The sequence below is a fragment of the Prinia subflava genome, chromosome 1 (assembly GCF_021018805.1).
Source record: "Prinia subflava isolate CZ2003 ecotype Zambia chromosome 1, Cam_Psub_1.2, whole genome shotgun sequence".
In the NCBI taxonomy this organism is placed as follows: domain Eukaryota; kingdom Metazoa; phylum Chordata; class Aves; order Passeriformes; family Cisticolidae; genus Prinia; species Prinia subflava.
This window is the reverse complement of record NC_086247.1, coordinates 147,822,560-147,846,826: the sequence shown is the minus strand read 5'-3', so window position 1 is coordinate 147,846,826 and position 24,267 is coordinate 147,822,560. Positions and strand designations below refer to the sequence as shown.

The following is a 24,267-nucleotide window of genomic DNA, read 5'->3' as shown; positions in this document are numbered from 1 at the left end:
CACAATCCTAAGTGCAGTCCCAAGAGTCCTTATTTACTTCAATCTCAAGTTTGTAAACAATTAAGATACTACAGGTAGAAACAAGCATGGGAACACCTCAAATTTCACCAGAACAGTGGAATCACCATCCCTGGACATGTTCAAAAATGTGTGGATGTGGCACTTGGGGACATGGGATGGTGAACACAGTGTTAACAGTTGGACTTCATGATTTTTATGATCTTAAAAGGTTTCTCCCAACCTAAATGAGTCGATGATTCTATAAACCACAAAACAACCAGCTGAAAAAAATAAACACTCTTAGAGCACATCATGGCTCCACTGAGTCTTGCCAACTCACTAACAATTTTTAAATGTATCAGGATAAGCACAATAACTGTGAGCCAGAACAATTCAATCAGGGGAGCAGCCACAACCAGAACTCTTACCAGCACAGTGAAGGTGTGCCCATAAACCCTCCTCTCACTGACCACACATTCCCATTCAACTCCAAACACAATTTAAACTGGACCTCACCAATCCCCACCCAGATGCAGAGGAATGGTTCAGTGTTATCTCACCCTGTGCTGTCTTCCAGTTCAGGGGAGACACCACCAAATGACTGCTTCCCTTTAATTTAAACTGGAGAATTACAACTAAAAATACTCAGAAGCATGAGGTAGCCATCTGTGAGCACTGTTAACAACCCTGTAGCTAGGAAACTCCAGCAGGATCTGGACAAGGATCCAATTGTCCAGCTGGAACTGAGGTTGATTTCTATGGAAGATACTCATACTATAAATAAGTACAATGCACCACTTTATTAGTTACTAACTAAACATGCAAAACATCAGCAGCACAGATTTAACTCTCATGTCCTACACAGCTCCATCAAGTGCCTGTTAGGGTATTTAAGACCTTCTAACACCTTCAGCTACCCGGGAACACTCAACAGCTGCCACAGCCCAGTTCTTTGTACAGGTATTGTGTATTATGTATATATTATGTACATACACAGCTGTTCAATGGAGAAAAAGCTCTCCCAAACCTAAGGCTCAGCACATCTCAGGGATGCTCTCACACCCATCTTTCCTGCACAGGGCATCATCTTTACAGTTTCTCTCCCCTTCCAAAGGACAAACTTCCTGCTTTGGGTTGTATCTAAGTGCTGCAGATATAAGAGATCAATTAGCACCCTCATCTCCATGAGGATAAATTTACTTTATTATATTCTTAGTTTCTTGTCCCAGTCTTATTTGTTTTCCCAATAACTGTCCCTTCATTCTGAAGCTTCTGCAGCACCTGCAAAGGACTCAGATCCCTTCTGGCTTGACTTCCAGCCTCTCTGGGTCTGTGCACATCATCTCTGATCATCTGCCCAACAAGCAGGAGATACAGCCCAGGACTGCCTCCAGCCAAACCTCAGCTCTCTGCAGCTCCTGGTCTGGAATCAGCTGGCTCCAGAGCAGATTCCCAGCAGGAGATATCTGAATCTACAGCAGGATTGGGGAGGGAAGAATCCACTAATGAGCAGTTGAATGTGTATTTCTGTGGGGGTGCTCACTCAGGCAAGCTTATCTCCTGAAGATTCATCTGGAAGTTATTTTGCAAGTGGACATTGCCCATGTACATCCCCTTTCCCCAAGCCATAGGTGAAGGCAAAAATATCCAAATTCCCAGTGCTATTTTTTGCCATTTTTAACAGAGAAGAAGGGGAGGTCACCTGGAAGGTTACAAATAAACCCTGTCAGACAATTTAACACCTGAAGCTGAGCACCTTGTCATAAAGGCTTTTACAGAGTAAATTCCCTGCACTGGCATTTTATTGGCTCCTACTGTTAGAGATCCTTTAAAGATCAGAAGATCAATCTATTTGTATTTCTGCCACTCTGGTCCCCAAACTTATTCACCAAAATGACACTTACTTTCTTCCTTTCTCCCACCCTTCACTGAGACATGCTTTAGTTTTTTTATTTAACTCGGCAGATGTTATTTTTAAGAGCATCATAACTTTTTTTTTTTTTTTTGGACGGATTAATTATTCAACAATACTGACTCAGAGATTGCAGTGGGACTCAGACCTAAGCACAATTGTCTCTTCAGAGAGCTCTAAGGTAGAACTGCCATCTGAATACTCATGAGTGACACAGAAACTTCTGCAGCACTGCTGAAGCCATTTCCTCACAGATCTGCTGAACAGATGCCTTCAGTTCCAGCCACACCTTTGCCACCACACAGGGTGCTTTCCTGCTATGGCTTTCCCCTCAGAATTTCAAGGTCTTCAAAAGCAAAAAAAAGAAGAGGGAAAAACAAACAAACAAAAAAAAAGAAGTGTCTGCAGATGGAGAATAGGAATATAATGGCAACACTTATGGAAAAGCTTCCAAATGCTGCAACATAAAAACCTCTAGAAAGTTCCTCAGAAGTGTCTATTGCAAGCCACAGGCTGCATTTCTGGGCTGGGTTCTTACTGTGCTGGATCCTGGACCAGACATGGTTCCTGACTTCAGCAATACAACATCACGACCTTTCCTATTATATTTTATGTTACAGCTGTATTATGCTCCTGCTATCTACTCATATTTCAAGTTGAGTCATTGGTTCCAGGAGTATTTTAAAGAAAGATACAGGTTCCACAGAGGCTGGGTTCTCTCACCTTCTTTAAGTGTTAATTCCACCACAACCACAGCACAGCAGCTCTCCACAGCATCCCTGTCCTCATGGTTAGATTGGCAACTCTCAATAATTTGAAGAACTCAAACTTATTAACCTAAAAAACTGTGAGTATAAGTGCCTTCTCAAAGTTTCATATGAAATTAACAGCCAAATTTTAAAGGCCCTTTAAAAAGTAGGGAAAAAACAGCAGAAAGCAGTATGTAAAATATGTGTAAAATACACTCAGCTAACTGCCCAGCCTGGTGAACAGCTTGGAGGGAGACAAAAACCACAAATATACACAGTAATTGCACCATTCCCCCTGACTTTTTTTAATAACAATCAGTATGGAAACTGTGCAACTTAAAAAGCTTAAGAGTTTTCTTAGAGCAGCAGGAGCTGAGCTAAGCACTCCCAGCTCTACTTTTCACCTTGAATTTTAACTGGAATTGGCATTATCATCTCTCCTCAGCCAGATCCAATGGATAAAAGGAAATGGGGAAGTAGAAATGCAGTTTTGTGATGTTCTCACTTGTACTGAACAACCTAGTTAGGGGAAACATTTTATTTTCTGTTAGTGCACATATATATATCTGCCCTTCAGGGCACTCCAAGCCATCCTTCTGTTTCACAAGTCTCATGATATGCTGAATATCACATTTCAGATGCCAGAGAATGAAAATACTAAAGACCAAAGATTTTTTTCATCGCAATGTTTACTATGGAACTGATCCAACAGCAATACATTAAGTCAAATTTATTAGTGTAATTATACTGATAAACTTTATTAAAAGGTGTCATGCCAAAGTACTCTATACTATTCTTAGATAGATATATAAACACACGTATTTATATTTATATTTATATTTATATTTATATTTATATTTATATTTATATTTATATTTATATTTATATTTATATTTATCCTGCCCTTTCCTTACACCAGAAGCTGCCCAGGACAATGACAGCATCCACAGCAAAGATCAACTTAGCTCTGCCAAATCTGCCAGAAGACACCAGGGTGAGCAATCACTTCAATAAGCCAGGACAAGTTACCCTCTCTCCCTCCTGTTACAGATAACCCTTGGCAGAGAACACAACAGGTAAAAGCCATCATTAACCTTGTGAATTGTTTTTCTGACCGTGGTTTTATCTGGAAGCTGTCACCAAAACTGGCTTTAAAGTTTCTGATAACTCCTGGTCTGAATTTACTGAAGGAGTTCCTTAATATCCTTGCAAACCTCCCACACAACTTTCACAGTGCTGGAAATTGTAGGAGTTCTAGTATAAGTCACTAACATAACATAGATGTGGAAAAAAAATCCACGATGGATACACTTCATCCACTCCAAGAGCAACAGTGACACTACTCAGAAGGAACCATGAACTACTCCTCACCACCAGGCCCTGGAACACAGCTTTTAAGGGAAATAGAGGCATCTGAATGAAGCAGGCTTTCAGGAATAATCAAATGCCCTGGTAGGATTTTATCAGCATTCCTCAGCAAAGGAGACAGGAACAGACTCTGCAGAGGGATCCAGCACTCGCTGTGTACAGGACGCTGCTGTGATCATGAGCATTAGTTTGACTTCAGCTACCTTCTGCTACACAAATGTGGCTCATTTAGCAGATTTTTAGCTAGGTTTGAATGCTTCACAAATTCAAATGTACATGGTATATCCAGTGAAAAGCTTAGGAACTGAGGGGCTGGCAGAGAAGTGCAAGAAAGTGCAATTTTGTCACAGAATAATGCAGTAAGAGGGCATGACTGCTCAGTCTGCTGAGCTGTCTGCTAAAGAGCCAAGAACACAGGAAACAGTGCACAAGAAACCAGACACCAGAAGCTGAATCAATGTCAGACTTGGTAGGAAGGGAATACTAACATAGTTTAGAAGGGCAAGCACTGGAGAAAAGAAGCAGTGTTGTGCTGCATCATTTGATTTCTGTTTATTCATGAGGAAATTCATCTCAGAAAAAGAACAAAACACCACCAAAATAACTATCCATGTAATTGGCCACAGGGTAAGACTAAGTGGCAAAAAAGACAGAAAAAGCAGGAAGAGATGGTCACAAGAATAACCACTCTATGTGGCAGGAGATAAATCAGAGAACAGAGAATATCCTGAGTTGGAAGGGACCCACAAGGATCAGAGCCCAGCCCCTGGCTCTACACACGACAGCCCCAAAGTTTTAGAACATGCTTGACATAACTTTGTTGCAGAGATGAGAGCCAAGACTAGCAATGTACTATTTCCAATTATACAGGGGGAAAAACAAACAGGTTTACAGTCCAATATACAGGAAATAATATGATGACAGTGATAGGAGCTGACAACTCCATCACAAGCTGAAAGGCTTTCGAATGCAAGGAACAGGAAGGAAGGATGTAGAGACAGAAACAAGACTTTATTTTTCTTTCTGAGAACTGCAAAGAGCTTTAAAATATCCTGGAAGACCACACATTGAAGTTACACAGGAGCATTATTCATGCAGCCATAGGCTATGGGATATGGATGTTGGAGATTGAACATTTCCCACCCTGATCTAAAGAAATGTGTGAGCTGGCAGATAAAGATTACAGCAAGTTTATAGATGTAAGACACTCTGATACAAAGAATTGATAGGGAATGCAACAAGAGATCAGTATCAGGAGCTTCTTCAGTGTTCCAAGATTAATTCAATTGCATATTATAGCACGGATCTATGATGTGACAGAGGAAAAGGATTTAAAAAGAAGTGTGAGCACACAGGAACAACACCAGAGGAAATGAGCTCTCCCTTGCTAACTGCACCTCACCCTGCAAATAAGAAGAGGGTCTAGAGGCACAGAAAATAAGAGAGGAGAACAGGTACATGAACAGATAAATAACAGTGAATAGAGAAGTAAATGCACTGCCTTGTTGCTCAGGCCTTCAGAAAAAGGTTAATCCTTCTAATAACAGTAACCAGCTACAAGAAACCAGAACACATCTTTAAGAACTATATTCAAAATTGCTTAAGGCACTTTCAAACATACCTTCAGTATTCCATACATCTACCTTTTTTTTTGGCACCCATTTTAGTGTTTTCTGAATCCTAGTCAGTGCAACTGCTCAGTCACTTTGGATCACCACGGTAATTGAGATGTTTTCTCCCCTTGTCACAAGGAGTTGCTTCATGCAGAGACAGCAGGTTATTACAAGTGTGGAAACAAGAGGAGTCACCCTAGCTAAAAGCAACCATTCCTGAACTCTGCAAGTTCATGAAAGAGAAGATACACTACCAGTCAACAGGAAAGCCAAACAAATTCAAACACAGTCAGGATTCCTAGGAGTGTATTGAAGCAAGTTATTAAAATCAGTGTATTTGTAAGCACCTACAAAGGCAGCTCATCAAAAGCAAAGAAAAAAGGCAACACGGCTGTGTCAGGAACAGTTCAGACTAATCAGTTTTTACCCAGAATAAAAACATCAACTGGATGAAAAAGAAGGTAGACACAAAATAAAAATAATAACAAAAATGTCACAGTATGCTTGAGACACTAATTTTAAAGCAAGCATGGCTATCACTGCATGAGGAGAAGACAGAGTAGAGTCACCCCACGGCATCTGCCTTAACAAGCAATCCCAGCTGCAGCAAAACTAATAATATGCTTTTTTTCCCAGCAGGTTTATAAGACTGGATGACAACTGTGTGTTTTTAACAAGACACGGACTCCAGTTCAAATTCTTCCCCAAGCTGGAGCATTTGCAAGGCCCACCTTATGCAAATCAGGTAGTGCAGAATGGCATGCAAGCTCATAGTGCAGAACTTTACATTTCTCCAACTCCCTCTGGAAGTGTTTTACCAGTAGTTTGATACTTCCCATTACAACAGAGTATCAGGGGATCAAGACTTCATTTTATTCAACATTCTCTTTAGTGATCTTCAAAACAGGAATAGAGCATGCTTCAAAGAGCTTGCAGTAAGAGTTAGAAATGGTTGCAAGACTTAAAACTTCACAATATCTTCAAACTGAAATTATAAGTGGCTTGGAGATAATACAATTTTTCAGGAAATACTGAAATCTGAAAGAAACACTCAATTGGAAGAGTGCAAATTATGTAGTAACTAAATACCACCACTACTAAGAGAGAAGTACCTTGTTATTAACTAATTTTGCTACAGCAGAAGTAGGGAAGAAAAGGCAGTTTGCTTAAACAAAACAATAGGCAAACAAAAAAACCACCACAGGTGTTAGAGAGCTATTAATGCATTCCACAAGCTAGTTAGGCAGGACAAAGCAACCTTAGGACACTGTACAACCTCCTTCCTTACAGGTCCTAAACATGGAATGAGAGAAGTGTCTTCAAAAGCACATCCTGCTTAGAACAAAACAGTTATTAGTTCTTGACAGTATTTCAAAAGATCCACTTTTCTGGTTTTGAGGTTTAGATACCCACGTGTCTTCAAATTTCAGCAGTACCTAAGACTTGTAAGAGAAAACTGATACAAACAGTTGTTTGAAACAATGCAAGATTTGGATTGTCTTGCAGTCTTACATTCACAGTACATTTCAAAATCCTGCACTGGATTTGTTTCCCATTATTGGTGTCAGCAAGTCCTGGTAACTGGGCTGAGAAGTTAACACTTCTGTTTTACTGTAGCTCTCCAGTGGGAGTGTGGATAAGCAAATTATTGTGAGATTTGAGACAGACAAAAAAAAGTGATGGGCAGCTAAAGAAACTCCACATTCCAGAGCTAATCATAGTAACTCTGAAGTTCCTTGTCCAGGCAGGCAGAGAAACTTATTTGTGTAGGAGCAAGAGCTGCCTTGTTTAGGAACTAACTGGTAAACAGTGTCATAAGTCCAACTGAATCCTTTTGAAAAATACTTTTGAAACAGCTCAGTATCTCTTAAATCAACTGCTGGTCAAAGGTTTGTACTTTGAGAAAAGCATCACTGTGGTTTTGTGAATAAAGGCAGGAACTTCAGCCTGCAAACTTAACACTTCTAGGATTTTCACCACAACAAAGAATAAGCTGACCTGAAGAATCTTCTAAAACATGTTCAAGATTTTCCCTTGACAACAGGCACTATGATTTTTTCCCCTAAGCATCCCAAACAGAGATCTAAATTAAGATGTCGCCTGTCTGGAATGTGGGCCTGCTCTTCAAGATTGCGAGACACGAAACGCAAGAAACTAAAAATGGTATTAAACTTCTGAATATTAATATCAGCAACCACTCTGTGCAGAGCTGGATTCAAGGGAAGTTTAAGGTATGTGATTAGTGAGAGAATAAACCAGCCTGTATCTTGTATCTGTGCTGCAAGATTAGCAAACAATTTGAATTTTTGCTGTATCTTTAAAACAAGCCCAAGTCCCACTAGATACACAGTTTGCACAAACTTTTAGAAAAGAAATAGTCATTTAAGTCTTCTAGAAATTAGTTTAAGATCAAAGCCCAACATGCAGCTTAACCAAAGCATTAATCACACAACAAGCATTTTCAAAATGAGCACACAGCATCTTCACAAGCTGCAGCCATATCCCTACTGAACAGGGCAAATATTTAATCTGGAGGCTATCTTCCACTGAAGACTAAACTCAAAGTATCAATGCTTTAAGAGAAAAATGATTTTTTAAGACTTCAGCCGTAAGGACTTTGGACTATGTTTGCTGGAGAAACAGTTTTGTGAGGTCTACTAAATTGCTGGTCTCAAATCCTGAATAACTACTTACAACATCTTAAGTTGAAGCTTTTAATAATTCGGTATTTACATTTTCATTTCTCTCTAGCTTGCCCTTGCACATTTCTTCTTCTTCCCCTCCCTAAGCATGCCAACACCTTCTAAACAGCTATTACTGGCATTTCTCATAAAAATTTATGAATCTGTATGCAGACTTTAATAGACTTTAATTGAATGTTCTGTTCCAATGTACCACTGAAGAGATTTACCTACAGCAGGTGTAGCTTGGAGCTACACAGAAACAGAACCAACAGCTCTGGAACTCAAGCAGGTGACATCCAACACACATTCAATGCATTTGGGAACAGTTTTCTGGAACCCAGTTCACAGGTTTTATTGATTCCTTCTCTATACCACAGATAAAATGCAACTCTTCCCACAGCTGACCTTCCTCTGGGCTGACCTGATGTCTATGCAGGGTAGCACTGGAGTTTTTGAGGGGTTCTTTTTGCAGTATTTTTTTTCAGAACTGACTCAAAATTATACTAGAGAAATTCAAGCAAGACTGTGGCAGGAGAGATCCATGCAGAGCAGAGCATTCACCCTCTGCACTCTGGCATTCAGGGACTTCCATCAAAGGCAGCCACACAATCCCTTTCCCCGAGTGATCCTGCTCCATCCTGAACTGAGTCAAAGCTTTCAAGTCTATCCCACAACCCATCCTACAGTAGCTATGCTGGAAGCTGGAATACTGTGTCAAAGCTCTTAGAGGAAGAGTTCATACCCATTTATTCTAGTGCCAATATTGTTCTTCATTTCATTTCCCTCCCTGGTGTTTACCCCCTTCCCACCCCTTATGGGATGTTGTCATACATAGAGTGTTAACACTTCCCTTCCTTCTTGGTTTTCTATTTACTGAGTTAAATGAGCAAAGCCTTAAGGTTTCCTCATTTATGGCCTTTTTCTATGCCCATCTCAGTTTGCTCCCTTCTCCAGCAGCTCAGACATCTTTTTTCTCTCTGTCTTTACATCAGCAGAAATTCAAAATAAGCAGCAGAAAAGAATGCCACAGTATAAGGGACTGGTAAGGAAAAAAAAGCCTTTTTGATTCTGTTTCTCATAATGCCCAGTGTCAGAACTAAATACTCTGTCACAATACAAAGAGAAAAGCAAAATAATATAATATGGTAAGAAAACCCACAAAAACAAACCAACCAAAAAAATCCCCTAACACAACTTAAAAAACACCCTAAAAAACCCAAAAAGAAAATCACATAACAAGTAAAACCAGGGGTCTATAGCACAAGAAAATTGCTTTTAGACAAAATGTAGGAGTGTCATTTAATTCTGTCACAGTCAAAATTGGTAAAATCACCCAGCTGGTTCACTGAAACAGTAAAATACACAAAAAATTCAGCAGAGGACGAAAGAACCTAAAACCAAGTTATTTTTATTTGAATAGCATTCAGAAGCTACCTCCAAGATAGCACAACATACTCAAAAACCTTTTAGATATGGTCCACTCTTAGAAGGACAAGTTTATTTAGGCTTTCCAAAGTTCCATCTAGATGCCAAGCTGGATGCCTAAAATACAAATTGGACTTTGCTCTAACATAGTTAGGCTTGTATTAAAGTGCTTGGGCTTTTTGTTAATCCCAGCCATTAGTGCAACCCTTCCACAGAAGGACTTTCCCCTGAATTGTCAGATTTTCCATTTGTCAGTCTTCTTCACTCATAGGAGAGCCAAAGTAAAGCCCACCACAAGAGGCATCCAAGGCAAACAGTCCCAGCATGGAGAGGAACATTTTGGTTCAAGATACAAGAACTGTTCCCAAAAACAATGCCATTAACTCCTGTACTTTGGAAATGCTGCATTTCTTAACACGTTTCAGACTTAACTACTTCCCCAAATCCATGCAATGCTAATAGAGTGGTACATTCTGGAAACTAAAAATACCCAACTCAACAAAGTTCCTGCAGACAGATTGTTCCTACCCAAAGATCAAGCTCCTAACAAACAGCAGAACTGGTGTCACCGTCATGACTTCAGGCTCCAAATGCTGTGATCATGCACCCCCAAGTTCTCAAAACCACAGTGCACATTACAAAAGGTCCTTTCTCACAGAACACCCACATCTGCTGCAGATGATTAATAAGCAGAAACATTTATGATTGTTCACCAACAGTTACATTGAGCCAACTGATGCAGATACTCTGCTGTCACTCCTGTCACGCCGGCATTACTTCAGTCCAAACCAAGCCACCTCCATGCAGCCTCAGCCATGCCCCAAGGCAGGAGGATTTCCAAGAGCACTCACTGGATGAGTTGAATTTAACAGCAGAGGGTATCAAAGCACCAAGACAGTTCCACTGCTCCATCTGTACTGTCCTGCCTATGTTATGTGCAGGACATTAAAGAAGTCTAGATAGAACAGTCTTGGATAGAACATTGGAATTCACCCCTAGGAGGTTTCTTAAGGGCAGGACTCTGTGGTCACCCTCCTGCATCCTGGTAATGCTCAGCAGAGCAGTCACAAGTAACAAACAGCATTTGGAGTCACCTACAAGGCCACACTGACACTGTCACATCTTCCAGGTCTATCCTTGCTCAAGCACAGGACACTGTGAACTCAATAGCTCTAAAGCAGGAAATTGAGATGACACTGGCCAAAGACTTCCACCTCCTACAAGCAGCTCTTTACCAGCTGTGATAGTCCCACTACCAAAGCAGCTTTTGGATCAGGGAAGTTCTGCAGGGAAGCTCTTCACAGAGCTGATGCTGTCCCTCATTTGGTGCACACAGAAGTGGCAGCACCAGCAGGAGTGGCTGGTAAAGGTGACTGTAAGTCAGTCCTTGTCCTTTAGACACACGGGCACAGCCTGAAGCAGCAATGCCACTCAAGTGTAAGAGAACACCTTGTTGTCCCCATATTTCTCAGGGATAGGTGCTGGCCAACAAGAGCTTTCACTTGGAAGATAATGTCTGCAAATCATGCAGGTGCAACACTGGGCAGGACACAATGGGCCCCAACATTTCCTGTAAAACTGTTCAGTGTTCCCTGCAGCTTTGCCAAAGCAATTACATGGAATCGCTGCCATGGTAAGCATTTTCTAGGAAGTCTCAGCCACCTGTTCCCATAAACAAGTTAGGGAAAATACATGTTTTAACCACATTAAAATTTTATGAAAGCTTTCTCATCAAGAAGCTCTTGCATCCCTCAAGACCCAGAGCAGAATTGTGAAGCACGTCCTGTGTATCTTTTGCTGTACTAAAACATCACTTCCCAGATCTGTAAGGCTTAAAAATTCTTGCTTCCTGAGAAAGGGTGCAAACTTTAGCTGTTAAATGGGTTATTTCCTAGTTAAGACAGAGCAGGACTTTGCTCACTGTCAGGCTAAATACCATGTCAAGAGTAAGACAGTTGTATCTTCTGCAGGGGCAGGAAAACAGGAATGTTTGGACACACTGAGCATTGGGCTGGCATGGACCCCTTGCAATACTTGCACAAGGTAAAGACTCGTGTGTGGATCAGAGACAACAACACTTCCAACAGCTTCTCTTGCACTGCTCAATGAAGTTTTATACTTTTAATTATGTATCACTTTATACATAATTTTCATCTTTAAATTATGAAGATGGAAATTTCTTAGGGGAAAAAAAAAATCACATATGATGTTCCAATATAGGCAACTGGAAGGCAAAGGACAAGGGTGCCCAGGACAGTGATGCACTTGATCATGATTTTTTGCATAAACTAATAAAGCTGCACCTCTGAATACCCCAGATGTGTTGTTCTTTAACAAGTTTGGGAAGTACATCATAGGAAAGACTCTATGAAATCTGTTAATACCAATTATCATCTCTGCTTAACAATTTCTTTCTATGCTCACTCAGGATTCTAAACTATGGGAAGTTTAATACAAAACACCCCCTTATCACTGTCACCATGTCCCCTGGTATCTCAGAGCACATCTTGTGGGCAAAATACCGTTTCTATGTGCCAGAGAGCATCAGCTTCAACAACCACATAATGAATGTTTCTTAGAAATTAATTACAGTTGCAAAACAACGGCTTAACTTTACCACCTCCTAACCCAAGCACTTGATCCTTCAGTCTTAAGAAGGAAACAAAACCCAACCTGCCTATTAACATGAATTTTATTACAAGCGCCTTTTAATTATTTTTGGCCCCAGAGTGACATCTGTTTTCATACCTTGATTCAGATACTCGCTTGACAGCGGGAGGCTGGCAGGCAGGAAGAGCTCAAGAAACTACTTTTAATAAGACACAGAAAGAAAACCCGCAGAGCAGGGCAGGAGTGACCCCAGACACAAAAGCAGTGAAGAGGAGATGCAGTTCCTGGTGACAGTCCATTTCAGGAGATAGGAGCAGAGAACAGAAGAGATGCATGATTCAGGGAGAGTGAGATGAAGGCCAGAGCATTACTAGGAGAGATTCCACTCTAATGCAAACTGTTTATCCAATGTCTAAATGCTGCTTTATGCTACAGTCCAGAGAAGCAGAGCATTCAAGAGGGAGCACATCAGTCCCATGATGCTGATGCTACAACTGCTGCACACACTCTGCAGAATTCCCTTCTTCCAGACTAGGAATTGAGCACAGACACAGCAGAACCCTCCAATTAAATTAACTCAGTCTGCAGAAAGCACCTCCAAGGGGGGTTTGCAGACGCTACAGAAAAATAGTTAATTCTGCCTTCAGCAGCTGCTACTTCACTACTCAAGGTGAGCAGAAGGAAGAGATTAACATGGATGAGAGACAACATTGCAGCAAAACTGGTTTCCAAAATAACACACTGAAACTATACCCACTGAATCAATACACCTGACAGGCATCCATTTGCTGCTCTAACCTAGTTTCTCCTCTCAGAGCCCAGGTAGATGCTGGAACACAACCATTTATGGAATTCCAGCTTAACAAAATAAAGCCTGTAAGTGTAAATTATTAACTAAAGTCCTTTTTCATATTAGATCTTCGGAATAATTTCTCCTTGTCCTTTTCCAAGCTCATCGTATCATCCATAAAAGAAAACCCAGAACCACTCTTGACACTGATCAGAAGTAGAAATAATCTTACTACAGAAACATTATTGCACATACATTAGATCTGAAGAAGAAAATCAATAATGTGTGTGAAGATAACGAGTTTTTGATTAATTATTATGTCCATGAGAGGCCTCTCAGCACTGTATTTCAGGCTACAATGAAAAACTCCACACCCATCAACAGGTAGCTCTCACCTATTTTGAGGAAATGTACTTAGGTCATTCCCATCCAAGGAATACTAAGCAGGATGAGTTCAGAATATTTTACTCAAAAGTTTTCTGTTTATTTTTAAGCTGAGTACCCTTCAGTTAAAAGGAGACTCTGGACTTCTTACATGGGAATTTTTTTCTTTCCTGCTCTGACTGCTGCTCGGGGAAAGCTCCTTCAGGGAGCCCTAAATAAAATAAATATCCCGGGCCTATCCAGTGCTTCTCCTCTGTGCACATCCTGAGCCTACAGCCTGTTTCAGCTGTGATGCACTGGTGCTGTTTCACATCATCTCACTCACAATTAGACTTACACATCACCAAAGTAACATTATAAAGTCAGTCCTAGACAGAACCAGAGACCTACCAGTAAGAAGTTACACTGATCTTAGAGAGCTCAGACAGATACAGGAACATGTTTCAGGCTAAAAACATGAACAGCACTTCTCTCTGCAACAAGAGTATCCTAGCTAACCCTGTCCATCCTAACTAGGTACAAAAGAGTTTAAACACATTCTTTTTACACAATGAAAATTAAAATTGCTCTTCAGGTGACACCACTGTTTTACTTAGAAGTCACACCATCAGGTCAGACTCTGGATATTTCATTACAGTACTACACAGATCATAAATCTTTCTAGCATTATTTTTTTCAATTTCACCCTCTTAATCAGAATCCAAATTAAATGAATGCCTTCTGTGCTTTCACATTCTCAATTGTGTAACCTTTGAGGAGAGGGACTAACAAATCCACATACTGGATGGCATTCAGCACACACATAGAGCTTCATTTTTCAGCTCATTTTATTAAGCTCCCTGTTTCAACAGAACTGCAGCATAATTTGATACACAAGATAGTTAGCAACTGTTGATGGACACAGAACTGGAAAGTTCATAAGAGCAACTACTCGAAAGTAGAGGCAGTCAGGAAAGCAGTTACAAAACAAGTTTCAAACTTCTCATTCAACTCACAATTTTAAGTGTCAGCAGAAAAACTTAGTTTGACAAAAGATCATCAGCTACAGTTTGGCTACAACCACTTAATGAAACCTTATCAAGATTTCAGAGGTGTTTCTCAACTTCTGAGCACGTACCACTTGCCATCCAACAACAAAGTGAACATCTCAGATCTCTTTTACTCTCCCACCCCCAGTATTAGCACAAATACAATGACAGCAACCAGTGCAAAAATTTAGGTCATAAACCAGGTACTGCAACTAAGCTGCCGCATTTCCAGCTGCATCTCGATTTTCTAAGATCCTCCTGCTCTGGGCCCTCTCACACAGGAGCACTGTGGGCAGCAGGTTTTGGTCTGACTCTCTCACTTTTACTCACACCCTGGGTTCTGAATACAGCACTCTACAGCCTTGACACTTGGCCTTAAAATTAGGCCTAAAGCCAGGTTCTCATTTAGTCTAAAAGGCTAATGAGGTGACTGCTCCTTTCAAAACCCACACCCTACTTTAAACCGGCCAGAGGTTTGCTATTAGACATGACCTTTTGACAGGCCCCTGAACTGCTCTCACCCACCCAGCGTGAGCATCCACAAAGCCTGAAATTTAGAGCTAAAAGAGAGACAAAGCAAAACAGAAGCTTGAAAATCAGAAAAAAAAATTAAACTCTTAAACTCCCAAAGAATTTAGATTATTTTATAGCTGGGTTTTAGAAGACACACAGATCTTCACCCTTATCAAGCATCTCCACATAACTCCATCTTACACTTTTAAAAGCATAAAGGTGTTTCAAAACTCAAGTTTTGGTGTTTCAGATTTTTTTTAACCTAGAGATCCTTTTGAGGTACCTAAATTTGTAAGATGTTCAAATAGATTTTTAAATGGCTTAACTATTAATGATTCAGCAGGTTTTAGGAACTTGTATTTCACAGTAGCAAGCTTTATGTAAAAGTAAGTAAATCGGTAACTTTCTACCTCTCCATAAGCATAACATGAATTCCTAACTAAAAACAGTTAAACAGTACGTGAAAAAAGCCCTACAAGTTAGCAACACATCCCCTGCTCCAAATACTCACACTTAAGCATGTTCAAGATGCACACAGGCACAAACATTTCATTGCAATTCAAACTCTGTCTGGACTCAGAAAAAAAAAAAAAAAGGCAGCTCAAACTCAAAGAATGCAATTGTTAAGAGCTTCCTTTTCTCACACACAGAAAGATTAAAATAAAAGGTGTTACTTTTCCAGACCAGTCTCACAACTGCAGGCAGCATGCTAGTAAAGAAGAAGCTGCCTTATTAGCATACCGGCTTAGATTTATCTTCTCACAAAATGACTCAGCCTGCTATTTTCAAAGTTTTCCTTAAATATTTGTCCTACATTTTACAACAGGAGTTACCAACTACAGAAAAACACATCCCATGAAGTCTTAGCCACTTCACAATGCTGAGCATGGAGATTAAGCCATGCACCCACATTTGCATCCACTAAGCTAATCCCTTCTGAAAATGAAAGCTCCAGATATTCAGCACGGATCTTTCAGAGGTGAAGCGGCTGCTTGGTGCAAGTTGGAGAAAAAAAACCATCCATGCTTCCCCACAGCACGGTTTAGCGTCTGCAAGAGGGAAAAACTTGCCAGGAGTTGCCCTGTGCGAGCACAGCACGCTCTGTCAGAACTGCAGCTCCTCAGAGCACGGCAAGGAACAAGCACAGAGCGCAGCCACATAAGGAAAATTCAGCGTACAGCTGCCGCTTTGAACAGATGTATGTGCTGCCATACGGAGTGGAAGCTTTACTTGAAAGAGCTTTCCATCGCTGCTCTCAAAGTCTATATTTGGTATCGCAGACGTATTGGAGGAGAACGGGTGTTTCACGGGGAGGAGGAGGGGGTGCCGTGAAGGCTGCGCTCCCCCGGAGCGGGACCCGGGCGGCGGCAGCCGCGGATCGGGCACGGCCCGGCGGCGGCACCGGCACAAAAGCGCCGCAGCGGGAACGGCACCGGGACAAAAGCACCGCAGCGGGATCGGGCTGGCCCCGCAAGGACATGGCCCGGGCACGGCGCATCCCCCGCTCCCCGCCGGGGATCCCCCGCTCCCGTGCCCCCGCCCGGACCCCGCCGGCCGCGTGGGTGTCCCCGGCCCGCCCCCGGCCCCCGCTGCTGCCGCGGATTTTTACCTTCATCTTCGAGCTCTAGTTTCTCCAGCATCCCTTCGGAGGCGGCCGGGAGCTGCAAGGGAGCCGGAGCCGCTGCCGCCGCCTGCGGGAGGGAAGAGAGGAGAAGGAGATGAGCATCCAGGCGCGGACTCACCGGCCCCGCGGCGGCATCGGCCGGGGAGTGGCGGCGCGGAGCGGGCGGAGGGGAGGGAAGGCGGGACGGCGGCAGCTGCCCCTCGGCCTCCGCACACGCTGCCGCTCGCACACACCGCGGGGGGAGGAACCGGGGGGAGGAACCGAGGCTCGCCCTCCCCCAGCCCATGAATCGCCGGGGGCAGCCCCGGGTGAAGCCTCGGGCTCCCCGGCCGTGCCTCCTGCGGGCGCCGCCTCTTCCCCGCTCGGCGGGAGCGGCTCCCCGGGCGCCCGTTCGCAGGACGGCGCTTCCCGCCACGCCTCGCCGCTCCCCCCTCCCCCCGGCGGAGCGGTTGGTACGTTCCGTTTTGCTGCAGTCGAGCCCGTTGGTCAGCGGCGGGAGGGGGAGGGAGCTACCACTTCCGCGCGGCAAAGGGAGGAGGAGGAAGGGGAGGTTTAGTGCCCTGAGAGCTCTGCCGGGGCAGCCGCCTCTCGCAGCCTGATCTACAGCCTCGTTGTTCTCCGGGCTGCCCTGGATTAGAGCGGTGCGACTGAAGGTGGACCCGGGGAAACCCTTCGTTCCCCCCGCCGGCGGGGGTTGGTACGCTCCCGCGCGTTCACCTGCGAGGCAGCGGCGGGGAAGCGGACGGTTCCATTGCCCGCCGGGGGGTGTACGGGTGTTGAGGGGGTTTCCCCTGTGTGTGACGGGAGCTCCCGCAGTGCGCCGAGCCGCTATCCCGGCTCTGGGGTGCCCATGATCCCGGGATACCCGCTCTATCCCGGGTGTCCTCTGTCAGGATACCCGCTCTGTCTCGGGATACCCCCTCTATCCCGGAGTATCCGCCATCCCGGGGTACCCTCTGTCCCGGGGTGTTCCCTATGTCGGGATGTTCCCTCTGTCCCAGGGGTACCCGCTCCATCCCGCGGTACCCGCTGTGGGCACGGGCGCGCTCGTTTCCATTTGGAACAATTCCAGACTAAGTTACAATTCCAGATTCCAGATACAATTCCGAATGTCGGCGTCTCCCGGGCGAGCGGCGCGGCTCTGCCCGCCCAAAGCCGCCCCGGCAGCAGAGACTGAAGGACGGGGTTGGCACCACGGGAGGCTTCAATTTACCAGGGATGGGATTTACTGCGCCCAAATCTGCATCCCAGCCCCTACGCCAGGCTACGGCAGAAGCGAGGGAAATAAGGAAATATTCGAAATAGAGTCGTCATTTGCATTTATTTTGACGCTGAGGTGTGGTAAGCCTTAGCGGGGTTCCTTGCCTGGAATGAGCAGGTCCGCGCTGGCTGCTTAGGAAGCTCAGCAGGACCGGTTCACACACGGATGCTGTCGAAGGGGATAAACAGATTCTGTCTTTGGGAATGGCTGCAGATCTTGCGAGCACACACACATACTCCAAAGGAGCCACAAGAGTCACCAAGGAACATTTGAAACCTACTGGTCCCAAGGGGAAGCTCAGGCTTCAAAAGTTCAGCAAGCCCTTCAAGGAGGGAAGGTTGATTAGACCTAGCAGAGCACAGTAATGCGCATGAAACGTAGGGAAATATGAAAGATAATGACAATAAAACTATGATGGGGGAGAGAGCCAATATTTATGGGAAAACAGAAAGCTGTCTTGTAATTTCTCAAGTCCAGCGAAGCTTCAAGCAAGGAAACAAACTGCTGGTGACAGCTTTTTTCTTTTCCCAAGCTACCTCTTTCTAAGGACACTTTTAGGGATATATGAGGAAGTTGACAATAGCCAGTTCTTCTTTACTGTAAAGGTCCCTTGAAAAGAAAACCCTAAAATATTTCATTCATAGGTGTATTTTTAAGATGCTTCTAGGGTTTCAGTAAAGTTCTAACTGACCAATTACACAAGATACCAAAGCAGTTCATATTAATTGATAATATTTTCAGCCTACTAATCAAAACACATTGGAAGCTTTTAATTATTTCTGAGAGTTAGCTTTAGGAGCTCTAAATTATTTATCTTTCTTATCGTGTACCTTGATAGTGATAAGAGTTTTTAACATCTTTTCTTAATCAAAGGCAGATAAGATGACATATCTGATTGGAAATAACTGCCAGGATTTTGTTTCTTTTTATTTTCATTTGCTCCCCATAATTATCTAGGAAGCACCAGCCAGGAGGAAATACAACTCCGAGGTTGTTTGGAAGTGACACTGAGACGTGAAAGGTGTGCATTGAATTTCACTGCTACAGAACACGATATGTTTATAAGAAGTCAGTTCAGCCTATTTCATCCTACAGTGTGCTGTGAACCTCAGAGCTCACTGCAAGATCAGGGGTCTGCAGTGGCAGAACCTACATCCACACCAAGAGCACTATGGAAAACTCAGGATAATAAAAAGGCAGCAATTTAATATACAACAGAGATTTGTAATGGAAACATGTTCCATCCACACTGCTCAAAAAAAGAAACCCAAGGGAAATGGAGAACTAAAGACTGAAACCCCATCCTTCAACGTGCCTGCAGTCTCACGATTTGTTGAAACCAATTTTGGAGCAAGCTGCTGATCATGGTGTCCCTTTTGCTCCTCGCTTTGCATTCTGGCTCCTTTTGGCTTGTAGGCAACACAGTGAGTCAGAACAGGAAACTGATGCAGCTGAAAACCAAAGGCACTGAAAGAAAAGATTGGGTTTGATCCAGATCAGCTCCTGATCCAACTCACTGTTTAGTTGTATCAGCACTGGCACACGAATTGTTCAGGGCAGGAGAGGCAGTGGGACCACACCTTCTGGGAACAACCCACTCTTAAGTCAGCCTAAATCAAGGTCAAAACACTGTCCAGTTCATTGTGAACAGGGTTAGACAAATTAAAAGACATTTTAAGCAGTATTGTCTCTCAACAAACTCCTTCTGTCATTTTACAGAAAGATTACTGGCTAAAGATAAAGTATTTATTGAAAAGGAGCTGTAATTTCCAGTAGGGTGATCTTAAATCTTGTAACATTTCCTACCTGGGTTTTTTTGTGACTATTTGTTCTACTGCCACAGAAGGCTTCCCTTAACTATAACCAAGGGATTTATCCAAATTATGCTTCAAAATTTGCTATCAGAGTGTGTCAGGTAACCCAATTTAACTGTTTGAGACACCCACTGTGACAGGACAGTTCACAATTGTATCCTAAATATTGCCAGGTGACATAAATGCTAGAGAAAAAAGTTTAGAAAAGAAATATGTGCAAAACCCCAAACTGCCTGAATACATTCCTTTTTTGCCACATTTTTACAGGAACGTTATTTATGCCAAAAAACATGGACCTACAACACAACCTTAATCCAGCAGTGGCATCAACCTTTGTAGACACAGAGTAAAAGAATTCATGGTTGATACAAAGCAAAAGTCACAAAAAGTAGCTGTAAACCAAAGAGATTTTAGGATTTCTGTGAAGGCTGGAATGTAAATTTTAATAGGTAACTGCTCACTTTGGCTGTTTTCTTTAGCTTCCTAGGGTAAAGGGAGTGAGCAGTGACTAATACTCTGTGGAAGTCAAATCAATCCTGTAAATTATAGATGCACTTCCAACAAATACATTAAAACTTATCTGATAATCTTTGTTTCTTTTTTTCTGATAATCTAGGAGTCCTTTCAGTCCTGTGTCCTACTGTAGGAATCCCATCCTTTTCATAAGAACATGCTAAGTGTTTAAGTCATAGGGATGGTTCAGGCATGTGAACAACAATTAACATCAGCAGAAGATCATTTTTTATGTAGTTTCCTGCCATCTTGCCTTACACTTTTGGGTGTAAGTTTGATTCCAAGATGTGTAAGAGAACAACCACCCCCATTTTAAGCAGATATAGGAAAAAAGGATCATCAGCAAGAGTCGAGGTGTGCGACCAAAGCCAAAGCACTCTCAGGCTGGGTGATGAGAGGCTGGAAGTGCTGTGGGCAGCGGGTGCAGTGGGACTTCACTGGATTTCTCCCACTCTCTTGCCTGACACACACACCAGCAAACCAGATTGTCTGACTGCTAAAGGTCACAACAGTATTCTCTAGGAAGGTACTAAGATTTCTTTATCTGACTGGAAGGGTTTAAGAGAGGCTCCACAGAGGCCTGTGTTCTGCCTAACATCATGCAGTGTTTCCACTGATGACTCAATGAAGAAATAATGAATAACCTGACCACATTTTCAAATTACTCAAAGTGACTCAATGGTAAAAGAAGCTGCTCTTTTATGGACAGCCCTAGAACATAAAATAATTTTGAGAATTGCTGCAGTGCTTTGAAAAACAGGATGCACTTTGATATGGGTAAGTAGAGTGTGTTATACAATAATCAAATGCAAAAATAAACTGGGAAAGGATTGACTTCCAGCAGTCATGCAAGGAAAAGACCTGGAGTGAAACTAAATGTGAGACTACAATGTCAGTTTCTTGGAAATTTAAAAAAAAATCACACTATTTACAAACGTGTTATAGGTAAGACATGGAGCATCTGTGCTACACATTCCCTGGTTAGATGCCAGCTGGGATACTGCATTCAGTTTTAGGGACTAAACTCAAGAATGAACTAAAAGAGTCTAAAAAAAAAAGGAACAGCAATGATCTACGTACTCAGAAAACATGACCTGTAAAGAATTTCAAAACTTCCCAATTTCTTCATCTATGAAAGGAAAAAAACAAAAAAAAACCCACACAAAAACAACAGCCCTGCCAAAACCCAAATCAAAAAACACCCCAAAGAAACAAACAAAACCCCCTCCCCCACCAAACCCCAAAAAACCACAACATCAGAAAAAGAAGACTGAAGGAAAATACCTCAACAGCCTCCAAACATGACGTGTTTTTGCAAGAAGAAAAGTGATTAACTATCTTCTGGGTCCACTGGTTATGGGATGAGAAGTTACCTATGTAGCCTTTAGTAAAGAACTCTTAGGTTGGACTTTGGGAGAACTTTCTGAGTGTAACAGAAGAGAAGCACCAGCACGTTTTGCCAAAAAAACCCCTCTAAAATCTTTATCACAGGAGGTTTTAAGCAAGGGATTAAAAAAAATCCCATTTGTTCATTATTATTTCCATATAGTTGATGGGGAAAATCAATTTTTTATGCCTCTCCCAGACTTTTTTTTTTAGTTTCAGTTTTTGTCTAGTCTTTAGCAAAATATATATAGTCTTAGTATGGTAATTCAATGAGAATTCTTGATATGTATGTTATGTACAAAACCCAGTTTACTAACCATCTATACAAATGTAAATTATCTTTTCCCCTTCCCTTCCAACAAGTAGCCTTAATTCTGAAATAGAAATATTCTAAAACAAATATTTTCTGAGCAATAATAAATATTATATATCAGTCTTTGGTGACTGGGTAGGAATAGAAAGAACAACCTAAAAAAAGAAATTCTGCTGCAAATACAAGTCTGTGTGGAGCAGACTTACTCAGGCATTGCAACAAAAATGTCACCTGTGCTTTATTTAGAAATAGGCATTTCCAGGTAAATTCAAGGCTGCCTTTCTCTTTCCTGATGGCTTAATATGGATATGCTGGGGTGCCACCTGCACAGCTCAGCAGTAAAACTAAACGCCTTTCCCAGCACTTCAGAAAAAAAAAAAAGGAAAAAAAAAAGGCCACTTACCTTATAAAACCTAATGGATTGAAGAGCAACAGAAGGAATTCCCATCTAAATGCAAATCAAGGCAAAGCCATTTTGAATGCAAGAGTAAACTAGGAATGGTAATTTTCCCACCATTTGCTACTGCTCTGTACTCCAATTACAGTTCTGCACAACTGAAGTAGTTAACAACTCTTCTCCTGACGAGCTGTCAAAGACCAACTTACAATTCTTCCCAAATGTATGTCATAAATACGTTTATTCTCTTGCAACTTTGCAAAATTAATTTAGAACACTTCCTGCTTATTTTTTGCTTTAATTTAGCCTGGTTTGTGAAGTGGAAAAGGATAAGTTATCAGGAAAAAATAAAAAGTTTCATCTGCTGGTTAAACTGTAAATTAAACTTCTACTTGTTTTTTGCTAGAGAGTGGTAAGTGATACCGGGGGGTTGATGACAGCTGAGAACACTTGAATCAGGGAGGCTGAGGTCAGGATCCCAGCTTGGATCCCTTCTGTGTTTGAAAATGCCACCTGTGGGTGAAACCCTGGGTCTGTCGGGTGTTTGAGGACACAGCTCTGCCCTCACAGAGTCCTCACCTCCAAAACCTCGGGGTGACCAGAGCAGCTGGACAGGAACTGTAGGTTCTGCCATTTATTCTAAGGAAATTCTGCTGCAAGCCCCAAGCAAGCCAGTAAGGAAGGGAACACCTCATACAGAATACTGGGTTAGAGATTTTATTTCCCAGATCTGGAAAGAATGCAATAAAAATCGCTGTAGTCTTAAAAGGCTTCTGAAATATCAAATGCTATAATCACACCAGTGTGTAGCGTGTTTAAATGAAGGTGGTGGCAGCTCAGATTTTACAATTTGTTTAGAACAGAGTAACCAAACCCCATAAACAAGCCTGGCACTGATCCTTACTGGAGTCAGCTGGGTGCTCTGTCCCTAATCTGAGAGGCCCTCGATGAATTAGGGACACAACAGTCCCACAGCAGGTATGAAAGTGAGGGAGTGTCTATTCTAAATGTATTTCTAGCATGCACAGTGAGGCTGAAAAAACTAATGATTTCATTTCAAATACTTCAGACAGAGTTTGCCACTGGGTAAGAACTACCCTGAAAGGATTTTTTTACTTCATCCCAACACCATCAGAATATGACTCGACCAGTGGTCCTAAGCAGGAGTCTTTTGGCCTGAAATACAGAATAACTGCATATTGCTTTTACATTTTATAACTAGTAACTAACCTCCTGCTACAGGTATCCTCACATTTAACAGCTATGGTATTAATTACTTTACAGAGTTAATTATGATTGATAAGCAGTAGGGGATCTTTAGCAGGTCAAATGGATAACATAAATGTAACAACAATAAATGTTAGCCAAATCCTAAAAAAAAAAAAAAAAATTAAAAAGAAAAAAGGGAGTGTATGGTGTATGCTGCACTAGGAAAGATGATGAAATGGACAATCTTCATTTCTACTAAATCCTCACTGCATTAGAGAGTATTGGAATCTGTTATCCTGGGGATATGTGAAACAAACGTACAGAGAGATTTCACATTTTTAATGGTGAGCCCTTCCTAAATATTTCTGTATGGAAATGAAGTTTAATCCCAGTAAGTTTCTGACTTAATTGAGAAATAGAATAGCTTTACAGAACTTCCTTTGATCTAGCACCAGAAACAAAGAACCTCTTTTACACATAAACAGTGTCCTCCAGCATCTCAGTTTAAGGCAAAGAAAAATGGTCCCAGTGAGAGCAGAATTAAGCACCTCTGACAAATAAACTTCAAAGAAAGTAAAATATGAAGGAATAGACTAGATTCCAAGCTCAACTCCTAGAGAGAAGTCAAGGCAGGAGTAGAAAAGAGGCAGGATTTGTTTACATAACCTCTAATC

The 24,267-nt window shown here is 42.2% G+C and overlaps 1 protein-coding gene and 1 long non-coding RNA gene across 9 annotated transcripts in view; one reads left to right on the top strand and one right to left on the bottom strand.

Annotated features, from left to right (window-relative positions):
• PRKAG2 (protein kinase AMP-activated non-catalytic subunit gamma 2) overlaps positions 1 to 24,267 on the bottom strand; it is a 211,369-nt gene that overhangs the window by 28,917 nt on the left and 158,185 nt on the right. For 5 of the 7 annotated variants that reach the window (XM_063416251.1, XM_063416278.1, XM_063416259.1 and 2 more), the window contains one exon: positions 16,686 to 16,767. In XM_063416251.1, coding sequence (XP_063272321.1) covers positions 16,686 to 16,767 — 82 coding nt within the window. Of the gene's footprint in view, positions 1 to 16,685; positions 16,768 to 16,933; positions 17,152 to 24,267 lie in introns of those variants that run through there. The other 2 variants (XM_063416295.1, XM_063416305.1) reach the window with 2 other exon arrangements.
• Positions 17,256 to 21,425, top strand: LOC134560394 (uncharacterized). 2 transcript variants are annotated; one of them, XR_010082727.1, is made up of 2 exons: positions 17,256 to 17,393; positions 17,791 to 21,425. It is a non-coding gene; the product is annotated as an uncharacterized LOC134560394 (long non-coding RNA). The 2 variants fall into 2 exon arrangements; XR_010082726.1 differs by having other exon boundaries at positions 17,261 to 17,397.